Source organism: Amblyomma mixtum, chromosome 4 (assembly GCF_055824585.1).
Source record: "Amblyomma mixtum isolate Tamu chromosome 4, ASM5582458v1, whole genome shotgun sequence".
Lineage (NCBI taxonomy): Eukaryota > Metazoa > Arthropoda > Arachnida > Ixodida > Ixodidae > Amblyomma > Amblyomma mixtum.
This window is the reverse complement of record NC_143015.1, coordinates 101776218-101793171: the sequence shown is the minus strand read 5'-3', so window position 1 is coordinate 101793171 and position 16954 is coordinate 101776218. Positions and strand designations below refer to the sequence as shown.

At 50.4% G+C, this 16954-nt stretch overlaps 1 protein-coding gene across 1 annotated transcript; it reads right to left on the bottom strand.

Annotated features, from left to right (window-relative positions):
- Positions 1-992: 992 nt before the first annotated feature.
- LOC149347622 (uncharacterized) lies at positions 993-6873 on the bottom strand. Its single transcript, XM_089585629.1, has 3 exons — positions 6486-6873; positions 4718-4955; positions 993-1058 (listed from the first exon to the last, which is right to left on the bottom strand). Exons 1-3 carry the CDS (start codon positions 6838-6840, stop codon positions 1010-1012), a joined length of 642 nt encoding a protein of 213 aa, XP_089441755.1. The 5' UTR covers positions 6841-6873; the 3' UTR covers positions 993-1009.
- Between the last annotated feature and the right edge of the window lie 10081 nt (positions 6874-16954).

Below are 16954 nucleotides of genomic sequence, written 5' to 3'. Positions count from 1 at the left end.
TTGGCGCACTTGCAATCACAAAACCGCTATAAAGGACACAGCCTCCTGCGTTGCGCATCATTTCGACGCAGAGAGAAATATATATATATATATATATATATATATATATATATATATATATATATCTGCGAGATAGCCAACACCCGAAACCGTAGCGTGCTAGGTCACGCGGACCACGCTGACCACGCATACAGAGGTCCACTTCTAAGGGACCAGTCGAGTGGGGACCAAGGTTTGTTCGCAGAAAGCGTAAGTTAAATCGCCCGTTCATAGACAGAAAAGGCAGTGGTTGGTTCTCGTCGGATAGACCTCAAACAAAAAGACAAGCTAAGCCTATATTCATGACTGGCACACACTGTTTCTTAGCGACAAACTGTCCAACATTAAATCTTTCATCGTTACCCAAGCAAAAAGCTTGCCATAAGATCAAACGATCACTGGAAGGGCTTGAATTCCATTAACTTGCTTCTGACAAAAAAAGGTTAGGATCTTGATCTCGCTCAATGTAGGATCATAAAAGCGGGCGCTCAAACGTTGACGAGACAGAAAAATTCACATAAAATTGAGATCATAGGGCACTCGAACAGAAAAGTCGTCTCTCACTGTTCAGAGTAAAACCGCAACAATCATGTGCAAGCCAACGCCAGGCGCGTAAGTACCACTTTCTCGCAAGAATAAATCTGTTGGAAGTAAGCGCCCTCTGTGTCTTCCGATCACTTTTATGATCCTGTATTTTAAAACCGACTAGCTCAAACACTGATTCGTTTGAACAGTAATTCAGCGCGCTGCAAGAAACGAGCTTCTGGTGACAAATGCGGCTTTTTTTCATCCTTTAACAGTCATCGTCCCCCGAGCGAAGCCACGCAATCTTCAGCAAATTTGTGGGCTGAGGTAGTCCCCCAGATGGAAAAAATTATGGCAGGCACTCGAAGCGAAGTGAATTAGCCTAGCCAAGTTATCGATAAAAATATAACGCTAAACTCACCCAAGAATTTCAGAATCAGAAGTATTAAAATCCGTGCCGGTAGCGAGGTACTACATCCGAGGGAGCACCATCCCTGCGAAAAAGATAACATTTCGAGGTTGCCCACAAAAGAAGCAAATGAAAAATTTTTTTATCGTCCCCCATACTTTGGTGATTTTTTTTCAAACCAAATTGATACGCTCGTTTTGGAAACGCCGACAATAACCAGCTTCCCGCAAGCAATTAAGCAGTCCGACGACACTATGAAATACAGCAGCAGCACGACATGCTTAGTTAGGTACGGAGTCGCAACCAACACAAAGGTCCCTGCAATCATTTGTACAGGCTTTCGCTTCACTGAGATCATGGCATGATTGGCAGGTTCCACGAACAGCGCATCCAAAAAATAAGGTTAACAGCGACAGACTAACACATACGGAGAGAAAGATGGCAAGAGAGCATAGTCACATGTTATAATTGATCCAGAGAGCAGGAAGGACCCTTCCAGTGGCAGAACAAGTATTGCCTCGGCGTTCTACTGCTTTACTCCCAGGTCAACACGTCTCGCTCCATCAAGCTGCCGCGGTGTCTCAGTGGTAATGGCGCTCAGCGGCTGACCACAAAGGGCAGAGTTCGATCCCGGCCACGGCGGTCGCATTTCGATGGAGGCGAAATGATGGGGGACAGTGTACCATGTGATGTCAGCGCACGTTAAAGAACCATAGGTTGTCGAAATTTCCGGAGACCTTCACTACGGCGTCCGTCCTAGGCTCAGTCACTTTGGGCCATTAAGCCCTCACGAGGTTGTCACAGTCGCGGAAGGCGTTACGAGCGAGAGGAATGGGATGTTCTCCCCCATGAGTGGTAAGGAATTTCTGTTAGGTTGTTATTATGTCTACATTAAAGTCCCCACGCACCCTGCCACCCTGGCAGGTGGCAGTTAATGGCTGATCGCGAGAGTTCGCTCACCGTTGTCAGCGCTAACGCATACGGCTAGCCCACATCTGTCTCACAACTCAACGTACCTATAAGCGCGATTCAGGCGTCCACTGACCCAGGGAGCGAGTTATGCACAATTTCTTTTCTTAAAATTAGCGGAGTGTAAAACGTTCTCGACGCCAACGAACACAATCAACTCCAACGGCTTATGGCTTCAGCGCCGCGTTTCTGGCACAACGTTGCCAAAGCCTGCAGCCCACATCTCTCTCGCATCACCCCACGCACCTATAAGCCCGATTCAGGCGTCCACTGTCACAGGGAGCCAGTTATGCAAATTTCCTTTTCTTAGAATGATCGGAGTGTAAAAGGTTGTCAGTGAAAACGTCAATGAATATAATGAACGCCGACAGCATATGGCTTCAGCGCCGCGTTTCTGGGACAATGTTCTCAATGCCTACAGCCCACATCACTCTCTAATCACCCTAAGTACCTATAAGCGCGATTCAAGCGTCCACTGGTAAAAAATTGGTAAATTGGTTTTTTGAAGAAAGGAAATGGCGCAGTATCTGTCTCACATATATCGGCGGACACCTGAACCGCGCCGTAAGGGAAGGGAGGAAGGTAGGAGTGAAAGAAGAAAGAGAGAAAGATGTGCTGTAGTGGAGGTCTCCGGAATAATTTCGACCACCTGGGGATCTTTAACGTGCACTGACATCGCACAGGTCCAGGGAGCCAGTTATGCACACTTCCCTTCCTTAAAATGGCACAACGTTGTCAATGCTAACGCATGCAGCACACACCTGTCACTACCGCCACGTAGCTTAAAGCACGATTGAGGTGTCTACTGTTCCAAGAGACCAGTTATGCGCCTTTCCTTTGCTTTCCAAGCTTCCGCTTCATCGGTTCTGCAGCTTAAAGCGTGACTAAGGTGTCCACTGCTGGTTACAAGGGACAACGGCGACGCCGTGAAACGCAGAAATGGGCGTCAAAGAGCAGCGCTCTAAAAGAAAGAGGGGTCGTAGTGAAGGGCTCCAGAATAATTTGAATAATTTCGACCACGGAGATCCTCAACGTGCACCCGCATCGCACAGTACACGGGCGCCTTTTGCGTTTCGCCTGCGTTTCGAACCGAGAACTCCGGCTAACACTCGGCCACCGCGGCAGGTTCCCACCTTGTTTTAGTTGTGTGGGTGTTTCACTTCCCATTTAACATTGGTTTTCAGGTAATTTTCGTAATAAATTGCACCACACACTCTCAGTGTGCATTGCAGAGCGTCTTCTCCCATCTGCTCCGTACGGCGGCACACCTGCTCATCGTCTTCTACGTACCACTAATCTATGCTTTCGCAATGATTCGAATGTAGTAAACATTGTGCGTAGTTACCAAAATTCTTCATCATCATCAGCCTGACTACGCCCACTGCAGGGCGAACACCTCTCCTATGGCTGTCCAATTAACCCTGTCCTTCGCCAGTTGCGGCCACCGTATTTCCGCAATTTTCTTAATCTCATCCTCCCACCTAACTTTCTGCCGCCCCTGTCCAATTAACCCTGTCCTTCGCCAGTTGCGGCCACCGTATTCCCGCAATTTTCTTATTCTCATCCTTCCACCTAACTTTCTACCGCCCCTGTCCAATTAACCCTGTCCTTCGCCAGTTGCGGCCACCGTATTCCCGCAATTTTCTTATTCTCATCCTCCCACCTAACTAACTTTCTGCCGCCCCTGTCCAATTAACCCTGTCCTTCGCCAGTTGCGGCCACCGTATTCCCGCAGTTTTCTTAATCTCATCCTCCCACCTAACTTTCTGCCGCCCCTGTCCAATTAACCCTGTCCTTCGCTAGTTGCGGCCACCGTATTTCCGCAGTTTTCTTAATCTCATCCTCCCACCTAACTTTCTGCCGCCCCTGTCCAATTAACCCTGTCCATCGCCAGTTGCGGCCCCCGTATTTCCGCAGTTTTCTTAATCTCATCCTCCCACCTAACTTTCTGCCGCCCCTGTCCAATTAACCCTGTCATTCGCCAGTTGCGGCCTCCGTATTCCCGCAATTTTCTTATTCTCATCCTCCCACCTAACTTTCTGCCGCCCCTGTCCAATTAACCCTGTCCTTCGCCAGTTGCGGCCACCGTATTTCCGCAGTTTTCTTAATCTCATCCTCCCACCTAATTTTCTGCCGCCCCTTGCTACGCTTCCCTTCTCTTTGAATCCACTTCATTACCCTTATGGACCAGTGGTTATCTTGCCTAATACCCGCTAATGCCTCCAACAGCACTTCTAAACTAGCGTCCCTGCATAAGGTTCTTGCGTTAAACGTTCCTAGGTTCAGTTTCCAATGGCGGCCTGTCCGGAGCAAGAGGTTCTTAGCACCCTCTGCTGCGTCATAGGTCTGACCACTGCCTTGGTCAGTTGCTCCGCAGCCGCTGGGGACTGGGGGCCGGGGTTTAATTGGTTGTTCATACAAGGTTGCGGCCAAGTACTTACTACATCAGGTTGGCCAAATCCGGCTCTGGTGAGGAAATGCGCTGTCGGCTCTGGCCACCGAGATCAGGCCGCACCCCAGGCCTGTTCGTACAGTTCCATCGGCACGGAGTGTCCTTTCTAAAAAACCCGGTGGAGAATTGGGAACACCGGGGACCCAAGTGAGGGGGGGGGGGGGGGGTGTCCTTACGCCTTGTTAGGGCTAAGCGTCAGCGCGAGGCCGAGAGACCCAGCGTCGCGAAAAACGCGGCCAAAAAAGGCCAGCGCCCCAGAAAAGGGAGCCAGCGAGGACAGTGACCGCGCGCGGGAGTCTCCGAGCGCCGCAGGCTGGACATACCGAGTGTTTTCCCGGTGAGAGCAGGCGCCGCGGCCAACCACAGCAGGGCAGTGGGTGGACAATTCCAAGCTGAAGAAATGGTCCAAAAACCGCAGACCGGCCGCAGGAACCGCCAGCGGTGGCCGCTGGAACATCCGGGCCCGCCAGCCGCAGCTGCAAAGGACGCCCCGGAGGTCCTCGAGGCCGCAGGACACCTCAAGCAGGCAGAGGAAACTTCCTGTTCCACAAATCCACAAATCTGAAAAATAGTTTTCAGGAAAGGAAATGAGGCGATAACTGTCTCACGTATCGCGGTGGACGCCCGAATCACGCCGTTAGGAAGGGTTATGAAATAGGGAGTGAAAGAAGAAGAAGAAAAAATTGGAGGACGCTTAAACTTCGCCTTTAAGAATGGAACGCTACGGCATCTTCCAGCGCTGGCAAAGTCCACGGAACGCCATCGCCCGTTCGGCGCGACCCCTTGCCCACTGAACAAATCGAAAAAAAAATTTTTTTTTTTAAGGAAAGGAAATGATGCAGTAACAGTCTCCTGCATTGGTGGACACCCGAACCAGGCATAATAATACGCAGCCTCCCCCACCCCCATTATAGGTCACAGGTTCGAATCCCTGCCACGACCTAGGCTTTAACTTAACCAGTACGCTTATGCTGCAGAAAACGCTCAATCGTATGACACCATTCGGAACACATTCTGCAGAAAATGGTTTGCATGGTACAATTTTTTTTCTGACGCGTCGTGCGCACAACTACTACGACGCCGACGGCTTTGCGACCAACGAGCTTCATACGCTGTCTCGTAAAAGGAAGAGGAGCTGTAGTGGAAGCAAATAATTTTTGGTTTTTGAGGAAAGGAAACATGCACAAATGAGAGGAACAGCACACACGCTGCACAGTAGGATTCGGTTGGGTGTACGCGTCTGACACATATCGGTGTACACCTTAGGTCAGCCCCAAGAGTTGCCCAGATTCGCCCCTGTGTATGAGGCATATAGCTCTAGCTTCAGTTAGGAATTTAGATGCCTTATGTCGGTAAATTACGCGTCTACGAAGTCACTCAGAAATAGCGTCTCGCGACCGCACAATTCTGGCACCCATCCGAACGCATGTACTAGCTTGCGGGCACCCTCCAGTTATCAGCCAGCTAACGAAGAGAAATGGAAAAAAAATAATATGCAGTCGACAGAACCCAGCAGGTGCGGAAAGTAATTCAACAATGTTAATATTCCCCGCATCTTAAACAGCCCGAAACTGAAGCACCCGCCGCGGTGGCTCACTGGTTACGGCGCTCGGCTGCTGACCCGAAAGACGCGGGTTCGATCTCGGCCGCGGCGGTCGAATTTCGATGGAGGCAAAATTCTAGGGGCCCGCGTACTGTGTGATGTCATTGCACGTTAAAGAACCCCAGGTGGTCGAACTTTCCAGAGCACTTCACTACGGCGTCCCTCATAGCCTAAGTCGCTTTGGGACGTTAAACCTCAATAAATCAAATCAGATCAAATTAAATCGAAGAGGATAGATTGCGGATCTTGGCTGCATATGGTTTCGTCGTCACAAATAAAGTAGGCGCGTTTCAGACACCACAGTGTTGCTTCGTTAACAATGCTATGAACGCGCTGCTAACCCGTTAGTTACTAAACCGATACATTCCCGTACATCATAAAAAACCTCATCACTAGGCGCAAATTCCCGAGGCAGCGCTGCTCTTATCGCTTCTGGTTGTAGTCAACCGGAGGAGATTGTTGGTTCGCAATTGTAGCGATGTGCTCACCGTGTGATGACGTGTCCTTTCGCCGTGCTGTCCGCCGCCGCTGTGAGAGATGACACTTGATTTTAGCCCTGGGCAACCAGTAAATGATCACGGAGTGTCGCCGGTGCCTTCCTGGAGCCTCTAACCTCACCTTAAGCATTTCGATTAAAGGCCTAGACACCTGTGCTCCTAGCTCCTTCCTGAATGACCTCGGACACGCGTCTGGTTCGGCTGAAGGCCACGTTGGCAAAGCCAGGCAGGCGCATCTACGTTCTAATTTTATGATAAGGATGATGATGATGATGATGTCATCAGGACGGCAGATACCAATGGCGGGGAATTCGTAAGGGTGCATAGCGTATACAAACGCCCTCATGTGCAGGGAGTGCAGTATTTGGTCAATTTTGGGATTTAAAGCTATATTTTTTACAATATAAAAAAATACGGAAAAGAAAAAGTAGTGAGATCACATTCTAGCAGAAGAATCTACCAGATGAAATTACATAATCGTGAATATAATCGCACACTGGTTTCAGGGCATATCTGCGGAGAGCAGCGAATCGCCGGCAGAAGAGGAAGAAGTGATCTATGGACTCAATTTCGCTACCATTATGGTTTGGTTTATTGGGGTTAAAGTCCCGAAGCTACTCAGGCTATGAGGGACGCCGTAGTGAAGTTCTCCGGAAATTTAGACCACCTGGGGTTCTTTAACGTGCACTGACATCGCACAGTACATGGGCCTCTAGAATTTCGCCTCCATCGAAATTCGACCGCTGCGGCCGGAATCGAACCCGCGTCTTTCGGGCCAGCAGCCGAGCGCCGTAACCACTGAGCCACCGCGGCGGGGCTGTGCCATTAAGACTGAAGACATCATCATCATCATTTTGACTCACAAGGTTGGTTATAGATAACCCCAATCGACATAAGTAAAAATTTTGCTGTGGTATTCTGCAGCGCAAAGCGGTCATGGACACCTCACGTTGACTCGGACTGCACATCCGAACACTCCAAGGAAATGCCAGGTGCTGAAAATCCGCTGCAGCAAGGAGAGGCTCATGGCTCAATGAGTGGAGACGCCGAAATCGCTGAAAGCGTGCTATCGTCAAGTAGGCAGCATCTGGGACGAGCAGAACATTAGGAACATCAAGGGCGGACTTTGCTAAAAAATCAGCCCTCTCATTAGAAACAATGCCATAGTGTTCAGACATCCAGTGAAAACGTACTTCTGTAATATGTGGAGTAAAAAAAATTGAAGGGATTTGCTCGATATCCTCGTGTCCTCATGCTCCACCTCACTTCATTATCTTTCCTTCAAGTCGCTACAGAGATGAACAAGATTCTTGAGACGATCCTTCTCCGGAAGTTTATTTTCGGGACAAAACAAGAAACGAAAAAGTAATATAGCTATGCTTACCGGCTTAGCGCATTAACCAGAGGAAGCTGGTTGGAATTAGAAGAGTTTCTAGGGAGGGGGGGGGGGGGGGGGGGGGAGGCAGCGGGGCGGGTAAGCCCGGATCTGGTGCATGCATGTAACGAGGACGGTAGCGTTGTTACAAGCATATTTACAGACATTTTATGCACTCGACAACTGACACACAAACAGCTACTTCGCTGTGCTTTTCTATTAGTATGTCTAGTTACTTGGCTTCGCCTCTTTTTTCGAGCAGGTTTAGCTACTTCATATTGGACTGTTTGCTTCGAGCACGTTTAGGTAGTATTTGGCCAAGCCTCTTTGTTTCCAAATTTTTTGGCCATTGGGCGTCGCCGCTTTGCGAGGCAGCACCACCGCTTGTGGTGAAATACACGCTCAGCTCAGATATCAACATGCTTTCAACATTCCAGTCTGAATGGATAATAACCCCTTCTGCCGGCATTGGAATCTACGAGCATCCTAAGGCACGCCCTTTTCGCGAACATCCGTCTTGGATAGAAACAAAAGATAATGTTCGTTTACTGGGGATATATAAATCCTCAGTGGGCGGGCCCCCTTTCCAAGGCTGCACTGGAAACTGGCAGCCGCTCTGCCCTGTCCGCTAGGTAGACCTGGGCCGCAGGGGTTTCACTGGACAGCATGTCCTTCCATGTCGGTTTGGGTGCGGCGTCTAGTAGTATTGCTTATTGTTTTTGTTGTTGTGACTGAGAGAAGGATGAAAAGGAAATTGCACGGGCCTGCCTGCTGGCTCGAGTCAAGCCACCACCGCTGCCACGTGAAGATAGAGGAGAGTTAAAAGATCAGAGTAAAGAGAAAAGATGCCAAGGCTTAGCTTGGTTAAGCCGAGAATGCGTTGCATATTGCGCGGTATTTTTGCGCGAGGTATTGCTTGGCGGCACTCGATTTTCTCAGCAGCTTTTCCTCCGTGACGTATGGATGGATGGATGGATGGATAGGAGCGCCCCCTTTGAAACGGGGCGGTGGCAACCGCCACCATGCTCAGCCGTCTTTTTTTTTCATTTTTTCTATTTTTTTTGTGGTTTGGTGACGTCACGTCACGTGGTGACGTGACGTCACCAAGCCGCGTGACATCACGTCACGTGGTTTGGTGGCTGCCCGGCCGCGCCCAAGGGCTGAACCAACGTTGGGCTGAACTGAGTGATTGAAATATGCTACGCATAAAAAGGAAAGAAAAGACGCGCGTCGCAGCAACAACTGCTGAAAAAACATAAGCGGCCGAAGCCGCACTCGCCGAAGCGAGAACAGATACTCTTTAGTATTGCGTGTTGTGTTGTTGTTGTGACTGAGAGAAGGATGAAAAGGAAATTGCACGGGCCTGCTACTGGCTCAAGTCAAGCCACCACCGCTGCCACGTGCAGATAGAGGAGAGTTAAAAGATCAGAGGAAGGAGAGAGAGGAAAGGAAAGACGCGCGTCGCAGCAACAACTGCATCCGCCGGAGCGGACGCTGCTCAAAAAACAGATAAGCGGCCGAAGCCGCGCTCGTTTGTCGCACGTCCATTTTATATGTGCTAGGGTGGGTTTAACACCGCGCCACGGACATGTTTGTTTGAAATTGCACGGGTGCACCTTTTCAGTATGTGCAGGTTGGGGTACGTGCTTGTAATCTTCTCCATGTGGTTGAGGTGGTGAGGGCCAGGCTTCTGGGGGGAAGGGTGGGTTCGCCTGTCCGATCTGTATTTACTTGTTATTTAAGAGTAAGTCATGTAAACGGGGGAGGGGGCAGGTCTTCCCACATGAAGGAAAATGCTCGGGCGACCTGGTGCCTGTGCAGGCTGCCCGTGATCCCTTCATGTCCGGGTATCCATATTGTTTGTGGTCGCCGATAATTGCATACGGCACTCTATAATGCTTTCTGCCTGCAGCCGTTTATGATCTTTTACGTTGCTTGCAGATGTCCCCCGTTGATATAGCTTCTACATGCAGTTTTAGAATCCCTATAAATATTGGCAATGGTTTGGACTTGGTGGCTCTCTCTGATTGCGAGATCGATTTCCACTTCCTTTCCCTCCTGGGTCGTGCTTTTAGTGATTGTTAGCGGGTTCCTGATTTTACAGTTCCTCACATTATTGACTGCTGCGGATGTTGTGTATTGGTTTCGGGTTGCATCTTTCTTTCATAGCATTCAGCTCTGGCTCTTCTTCGTCCCTTGATTATGAAGGGATTCACGCATATAGGTATGGGTGGCACGTTGTATAGCCAAGTAGTTCCCTAGGGCTGTCATTTATTTCTTCCTCGTGATTGTCTTCACCCTTGTGATTGTTCTGTATCGCAACGTTTTCAGTAATTTTCGTCAACTTTTAGTTTGGTTTGGTTGGTTTATTATGGTTTAACGTCCCAAAGCAACTCAGGCTGCGAGAAACGCCGTAGTGATGGGCTCCGGAAATTTCGACCACCTGGGGTTCTTTAACGTGCACTGACATCGCACAGTACACGGGCCTCTAGAATTTCGCCTCCGTCGAAGTTCGGCTGCCGCGGCCGGAATAGAACCCGCATCTTTCGGGTCAGCAGCCGAGCGCCGTAACCAATGAGCAACCACGGCGGGGCTCAGGTTTTAGTGGATGTCAGCCTTTTCTCTTGTGAGCACAGAACTGCTTCTTTGATCTAGCAAGTGCTAGTTACTCCAAAAGCCAACCCACCGTGGTGGCTCAGTGGTTAAGGCGCTCGTCTACCGAGCCGGAGTAACGAGGTTCAAACGCGACCGCGGTGGCCGCGTGTCAATGGAGGTGGAACGCAAAAGGCGCCCGTGTGTGCGCGATGTCAGTGGACGTCAAGGATCCCCAGGTGGTCGAAATTATTCCCTAGACCTTCCACTACACCGCTTCTTTTAAGCATGAAATGCTTTTAGCGCCCGTTGTCGGCAATGTGGTGACGTCACGCCGAGACCGAGAGCCAACATCCGGGCACTGAATTCCACTCATCCGGGCACTGAAACGAGAACATCCGGGCGCCGTACGAGATTTAACGAGACTCTCTAAGCCCTCCTACAGGACCGGCATACAAGCGCCGGTAGCTTCGCGCCGAACGGGTGGTGGCGTTCCTCCCTTCCTGTACGGTGCGGTTCGGGTGTCCACCGAGATAGAGAATCGCTGCGCCATTTCCTTTCCTCAAAGAGCGTTGCGTTCAAAGGGAAAGGCATCGCGCCGAGGGTGGTGGCTTTCCTCCCTTCCTGTACGGTGCGGTTCGGGTGTCCACCGTGATGACAGAGAATTACTGCGTAGGTAATTTCCTTTCCTCAAAAAGCGTCGCGTTCGAAGGGCAAGGCATCGCGCCGAACAGGTGGTGGCGTTCCGTGGACTGCCTGGCAGCGCTTCAACACGCTGTCGCGTTCCACTCCTAAAGGCGAAGCTGAAGTGTCACTAATTAGCAGTTAGTGTTTAGTCATTAATCAGTAATTAGTCACTACTTAGTAATTTGTAATTATTCGTCATCAATTATGCGTGACGTAATCCAGTGTCACATCGGCAAAGTGGTGCGGAAAACGCTTTCGCCTCTACGCACTTTAAACAGTCTCGAACGCGCTGCATATACATTCTTGTCAGGCATGCGTCTCGTCATGTCCGCGTACGTTTCTGCATCGTCCTGCATTTCATGCTTACTCTACTCTCGGTTACGGGAGAGGTACAGATGTTTTTCTCTCCCTTCTTTCGCTCCCACCTTTATCCCTCCTTACTGTGCGGTTGAAGTGTCCGCCGAGGTATATGAGACAGTTACTCGATTTTCTTTGCACAAAAAGCAATTAACCAATTTACCATGATATGGTTGGTCTTCGGCAGTCTGAAACCAGTTTTGCAGACGGACCTTGGGGAATCGAATCGGGGAATCGAACCACGATGTCTGAAGTGCGAGACGAGCACGCTAACGACTTCGCCATGCCAGCTTTTTTTTTCTTTATTGCTTGACTTCGGCAAGAACCACAGTACACAAATACACTTACAGAGAACAATGAGCAATAATTAACAACACTATCCGCCTGGTGGGGCGTGGCTTCGTCACGTTAAAACTCTTTAAGTGCCATCAAAAGCTCGACTCTTTCGAGCCAATCGGGAGCTTCAGGAGCAAGTTTCTGAACTTCAATATACTTATGCATGCACTCCCGAAAATAGATCCGTGCTGGCCGTGCATCAGGGTCGCGATGATATCCTGCCATTCTTGAGCGCCAAATACAATGGAGGCCTATTAGCATAATAAGGTCAAATGGTGTCCCATCGTCACTCTCTACAGGCAAGTACCGAATACCATGAGAGTCCAGCGGTAATTCCTTTTTTAAAGTCCTTTGTAAGATGTCCCAGAAGTATACCCCCTCCCAACAGTGATTGTCATGCCAGCTCGCTGGTTTGGAATGAACAAAGGCGCGTCTAGTGAGTACGGTGTCTTCCTTCACTCCCATCTTCCTCCCTTGGGAGACCCTGGAGCAGTCGGGAAGAGCGGACGTGTCTCACGTCGGCTCCGCCGAATTTTATGATCCTTTCCCGAAGCATTTGCCGAAGCGCTGCGACACCATCTGGCTACACTTCCAGAACAACGGGGAGACCACCCACCCTTGTTCAGGTGGGACCGTTTTCTCAAATCCTTCGAGAATTTGAAGACCAAGGGGATCGCGCCAGTTGCTAAGCATAACAGTTAGGCCACGACTCAGCTGCCCGCCGCGGCTCCGCGTGCAAATTCTGCCGCAAACCATGACGACCCTGATGGGATACGACCCGGAGGGGATGCAGATTGTCACCATGCCGCAGGCGAAAACCCCAGTTTTCGATAAGGTTACGGAGGCGATTATCCAACGCAAGATAGAAGAGTGGGAACGCGCATCAGCCCGTGACAACCACTCGGCACGGCAAAAAGGTCGAACGCCAGATGGACGCGTCACCGCGGCAGGGGATACGCCGCTGCAGCAGACGCCCCGCACGCAAGTCAAGCGTTGGAAGCCTCCTCCGCAGCCGCGTCTGGACAAGCAAGATGCAGTGATCATAATCAAACCTAAAGGAACGCTGGATCTCAGCAAATTCAGGGGAAGCAACGCGGTCGGAAACGCCTTGCACATTGCTGCTGGCGTCGACAAGGGCTCAGCCGAGCTCAGCGTTTGGCCCATATGGGAACAGAACATCATCGTCGTCGGGGTGCGAGACGCCCAAATAATCAGAAAGATCCTGGCAATTCACGAAATTCAGCTTGGGGACAAGGCACAGGCAGTGTACTCCTACCTCCGCCCCTCCGACGACACTTGCAAAGGAGTAATACAAGTGGACCCGAGGGTTTCCAACGAAGACATCACGAACGCGCTTCGCTCCCCGGACGCACCAGTGGTGAGCGTGAGAAAATTAGGTTCCTCCAACGTGGCGGCCATCACGTTTGAAGGAAGAAAGGTTCCGTTTCACGTCTTCTACTACGGTGAAGCGGTTCCAGTACGCCTATACAAGAAAACAACGCCAGCCTGCGCACTGTGCGGGAAACTTGGACACCGGGCGGATGTTTGCCCTTGCCCTTCGAAGTCAAGATGTCCGCAGTGCGGTCAGCAAGATGTTCCAGAATCCCACGACTGCCAACCCAAGTGCACGGTCTGCGAAGGTCCACATCCCATGGGGTCGAATCAGTGCAAGTACAAGTACCGAACATCACAAAAAACCAAGCCCAAGACAGGAGAAGTCAACCACCGGTCAAGATCCAGGCTTCGGAACCGGTCCGGCAGCAGAGGTCCATCGAGCAGCGGGGACCGACTGACCCACCAGGACCAGTCCAGCAACAACTCAGCACCACCCGGCTCACGCTCTTCAAGCAATGGACCTGGGACTACCGATAATGTGTCGCACAACAACGGCAGTCGTCCAGCCGAGAAGACAACAGGACCCCATAACAAGGAGCAGCGCAAGGGCAGCAAGGTGAGCTGGGCAGATGTAGCTGCCTCCTCCCCCGAAGCGTTGGCTTACAAACGACTTAAAGCACAGATTGAACAACTAAAATCAGAAAATAGCACATTGAAACAGCAGTTAGTCATCGCAGTCAATCCAAACAACACATTACCTCCATCGACGCAACAGGCATGTCCGATGGAAGAAGATAGGGCAGAGCTACACCCTCCGTCTCCACACCAGTTAGATGCTAGCACCCCCGAGAGGCAAGCAACTACACCAGACGCACCCCACCAGGCACCAACTCCGCAGGCACCACCATCGCAGGCACTAAAGCAGCAATGTACAGAGCACCCCCAAAACCAGGAACGCATCACTCGCTTGGAAAAAACAATTCAAGACCTCATTGAAAATAAATTACAAATTATGATCGAGACGACAATCAAAAGTATGTTCGAATCAGTTATTAAACCCATGATGGAAAACCTCGAACCAGTTTTAATGAGGATGCAATCGCAGGAGATCAGAATTGACCGCAAACTTCAGGAATTATCAGATGTTTCTCACAACAGGGGCACAAAGCTGCAGGGTAAAATGGGAACTCGTCGTCTGCCAAGCACTCAGCCAGATCTACAACCTGAGGGCGCACCACATGATGAGACACAAGTTTCTAGTGTTCAGCATGGCTCCACAACGTAGACATAAACTTACTATCCTACAGTGGAACTGCAGGGGACTAAAACGGAAGAGGGAAACATTACAGCAATACATAGACTCTCATCCCTATACGCCGCAAATAATAACCCTGCAAGAAGTGAATATGGAGGCTAAGATCAGAGGATACTCAACACATCAAACAAATCCCTCGACATGCATCTTGGTCCACAAATCATGCACGGCAATCACTGTAGACCTTAATCTAGACAGCGACATTGAACATACCTTCATAAAAATACTGCCACAGCACAGAAACAGCAAGAGCACCTATATACTCAATATATATAGTCGCCCCAAACAGCACCGCGTAGCCTTCGACGTGATCTTTCTTAAAGCCCTAAGAGAAGCCCAAAAAGCTCCCCTAGCTATAGTTGGCGACTTTAATGCTTCTAGCCCCCTATGGGGATACCCCAGGGAAGACACGAAAGGCAGAAAACTAGCATCCGCCATCGCTGACATGGCCCTGACCCTACTCACGGACCCGCAGCACCCGACGCGAGTCGGCACCAGTGTAACGCGGGATACTTCTCCCGACCTCACGCTCGTCCGCAATGCCCGCAACTCTGAGTGGCTCAATACAGGAGAGACCCTAGGCAGCGATCACTACGTGCTGCAGACCATCTTCGAAAGCAACAAGCACAGCAAACCACGAGGGCAAGCCAGAATTACAGACTGGGAGACATTCAGAAAGGACACCAAACTAACCACATCCGAACAAATAACCAGCTACGAAGATTGGGCGGCTTCCATTCTCGACCTTAAAGAAAAGCTCACAAAGTCTCTTGCCACCACGGAGGACCACCCAGCTGTTGACAACCACCTCCTACACCTTTGGGAAGCAAGACGTAGTCTTATAAAACGGTGGAAAAAACAAAGACACAATCGGAAACTAAGACTTCGAATAGCCAAGCTTACTATTCAAGCAGACCAATACGCATGGGACCTCGCTCGCACCAATTGGCTAACGAAGTGCGAATCCCTCAAAGGCCACCTAGACACCAAGGCTACATGGAACCTTCTGCGATGCCTAATTGACCCTCCGAAAGCGAAGAGTGAACAACACAGAAATTTGCATCGAGCCCTACACAGCTTTCAAGGCACAGATCAAGAACTCGTGGATGAACTGACGCGTCGCTATATCTGCACCGCGCGAGACCCACAACCCTACAATAAGGAGTACCGTGGGGAACCGAACGAAGACCTAGACAGAGATTTCACTTCAGAGGAAATCATTGCAGCACTAGCAGATATGCGCCGAGGCACAGCCCCGGGACAAGACAAAATTACTGTCGGACTTGTGGCCAACCTCGGCACGGAGGCTCTACAGCAACTCACGGATTACATAAACGAATGTTGGCGTACCGGCACCATTCCACAAGCATGGAAAACAGCCAATGTACACTTTATTCCCAAACCCGGCAAGAAAATCAGCATCGAAAACCTGCGCCCCATATCCCTCACGTCGTGCGCAGGCAAACTCATGGAAAAGGCAGTCCACACCCGTCTCTCCAATTATCTTGAGGACAATGAGCTACTGCCACACACGATGTTTGGATTCCGGGCACACTTGTCCACCCATGATGTGCTTCTGCAAATCAAACGTGAAGTCATTGATCCCGTACGCACAAACAGTAACCGAGCGCTTCTAACACTTGACCTCAAGGGAGCGTTTGACAATGTCAAACACTCCACAATCCTCAACAACCTCCACAGCATGAACTGCGGACAGCGAGCCTACTCGTACATCTGCGATTTCCTTACGGACAGAACCGTCAACATCAGCACCGGCTCAAAACACACAACGCAAGTGAAGATGGGCACGAGAGGCACTCCGCAAGGGGCAGTACTATCCCCACTTCTCTTCAACATTGCACTCCTAAATCTCCCACTTCTTCTCAATCAGGTACAGGGCATACGCCACGCCCTGTACGCTGATGATATAACCATCTGGACAACCACGGGAAGTATGGGAATGATTGAAGAACAACTACAAACCGCGGCCACAACAGTTCAAAATTATGCCCGGGCGTGTGGACTAACGTGCTCACCCGAAAAATCCGAACTGATAGTCTTCCGTCAACGCAAGAATCAAGACACCATCAATATCCGCGTAGACAACTCACCCATCAAGGAAGTTCAGACCATGAAGATACTGGGTCTGTACATAAATAACAACGGCAACAACCTTCTTGCCCTACAGAAACTACGGCTCGTGAGCGAGCAAATCGCCAGGATGATCTCCAGAATAACGACGCGCAAATCGGGGATGCGAGAAGACGATACTCTGCGACTGGTGCAGGCTTTCGTTGTAAGCCGCGTCGTCTACGTAGCGCCCTACCTCCGCCTTAAGAAGCGTGACATCAAAAACCTCGACATCATAATCAGAACTGCCTACAAGAAGGCCCTGGGACTCCCTCTTGCGACATCCACGGACCGGCTCTTGCGACTGGGTGTGCACAACACGATCGATGAGCT

Coding starts and splice junctions, on each gene's coding strand:
- LOC149347622 (XM_089585629.1), bottom strand. CDS start 6,840: ATGAGGGCGTTTGTATACGCTATGCACCCTTACGAATTCCCCGCCATT. Junction 4,956..6,485: donor AAAGGACACGTCATCACACG/GTGAGCACATCG, acceptor ACTATTTTTCAG/ATTTGTGGATTTGTGGAACA. Junction 1,059..4,717: donor TCTCACCGGGAAAACACTCG/GTATGTCCAGCC, acceptor TCTTTTTCGCAG/GGATGGTGCTCCCTCGGATG.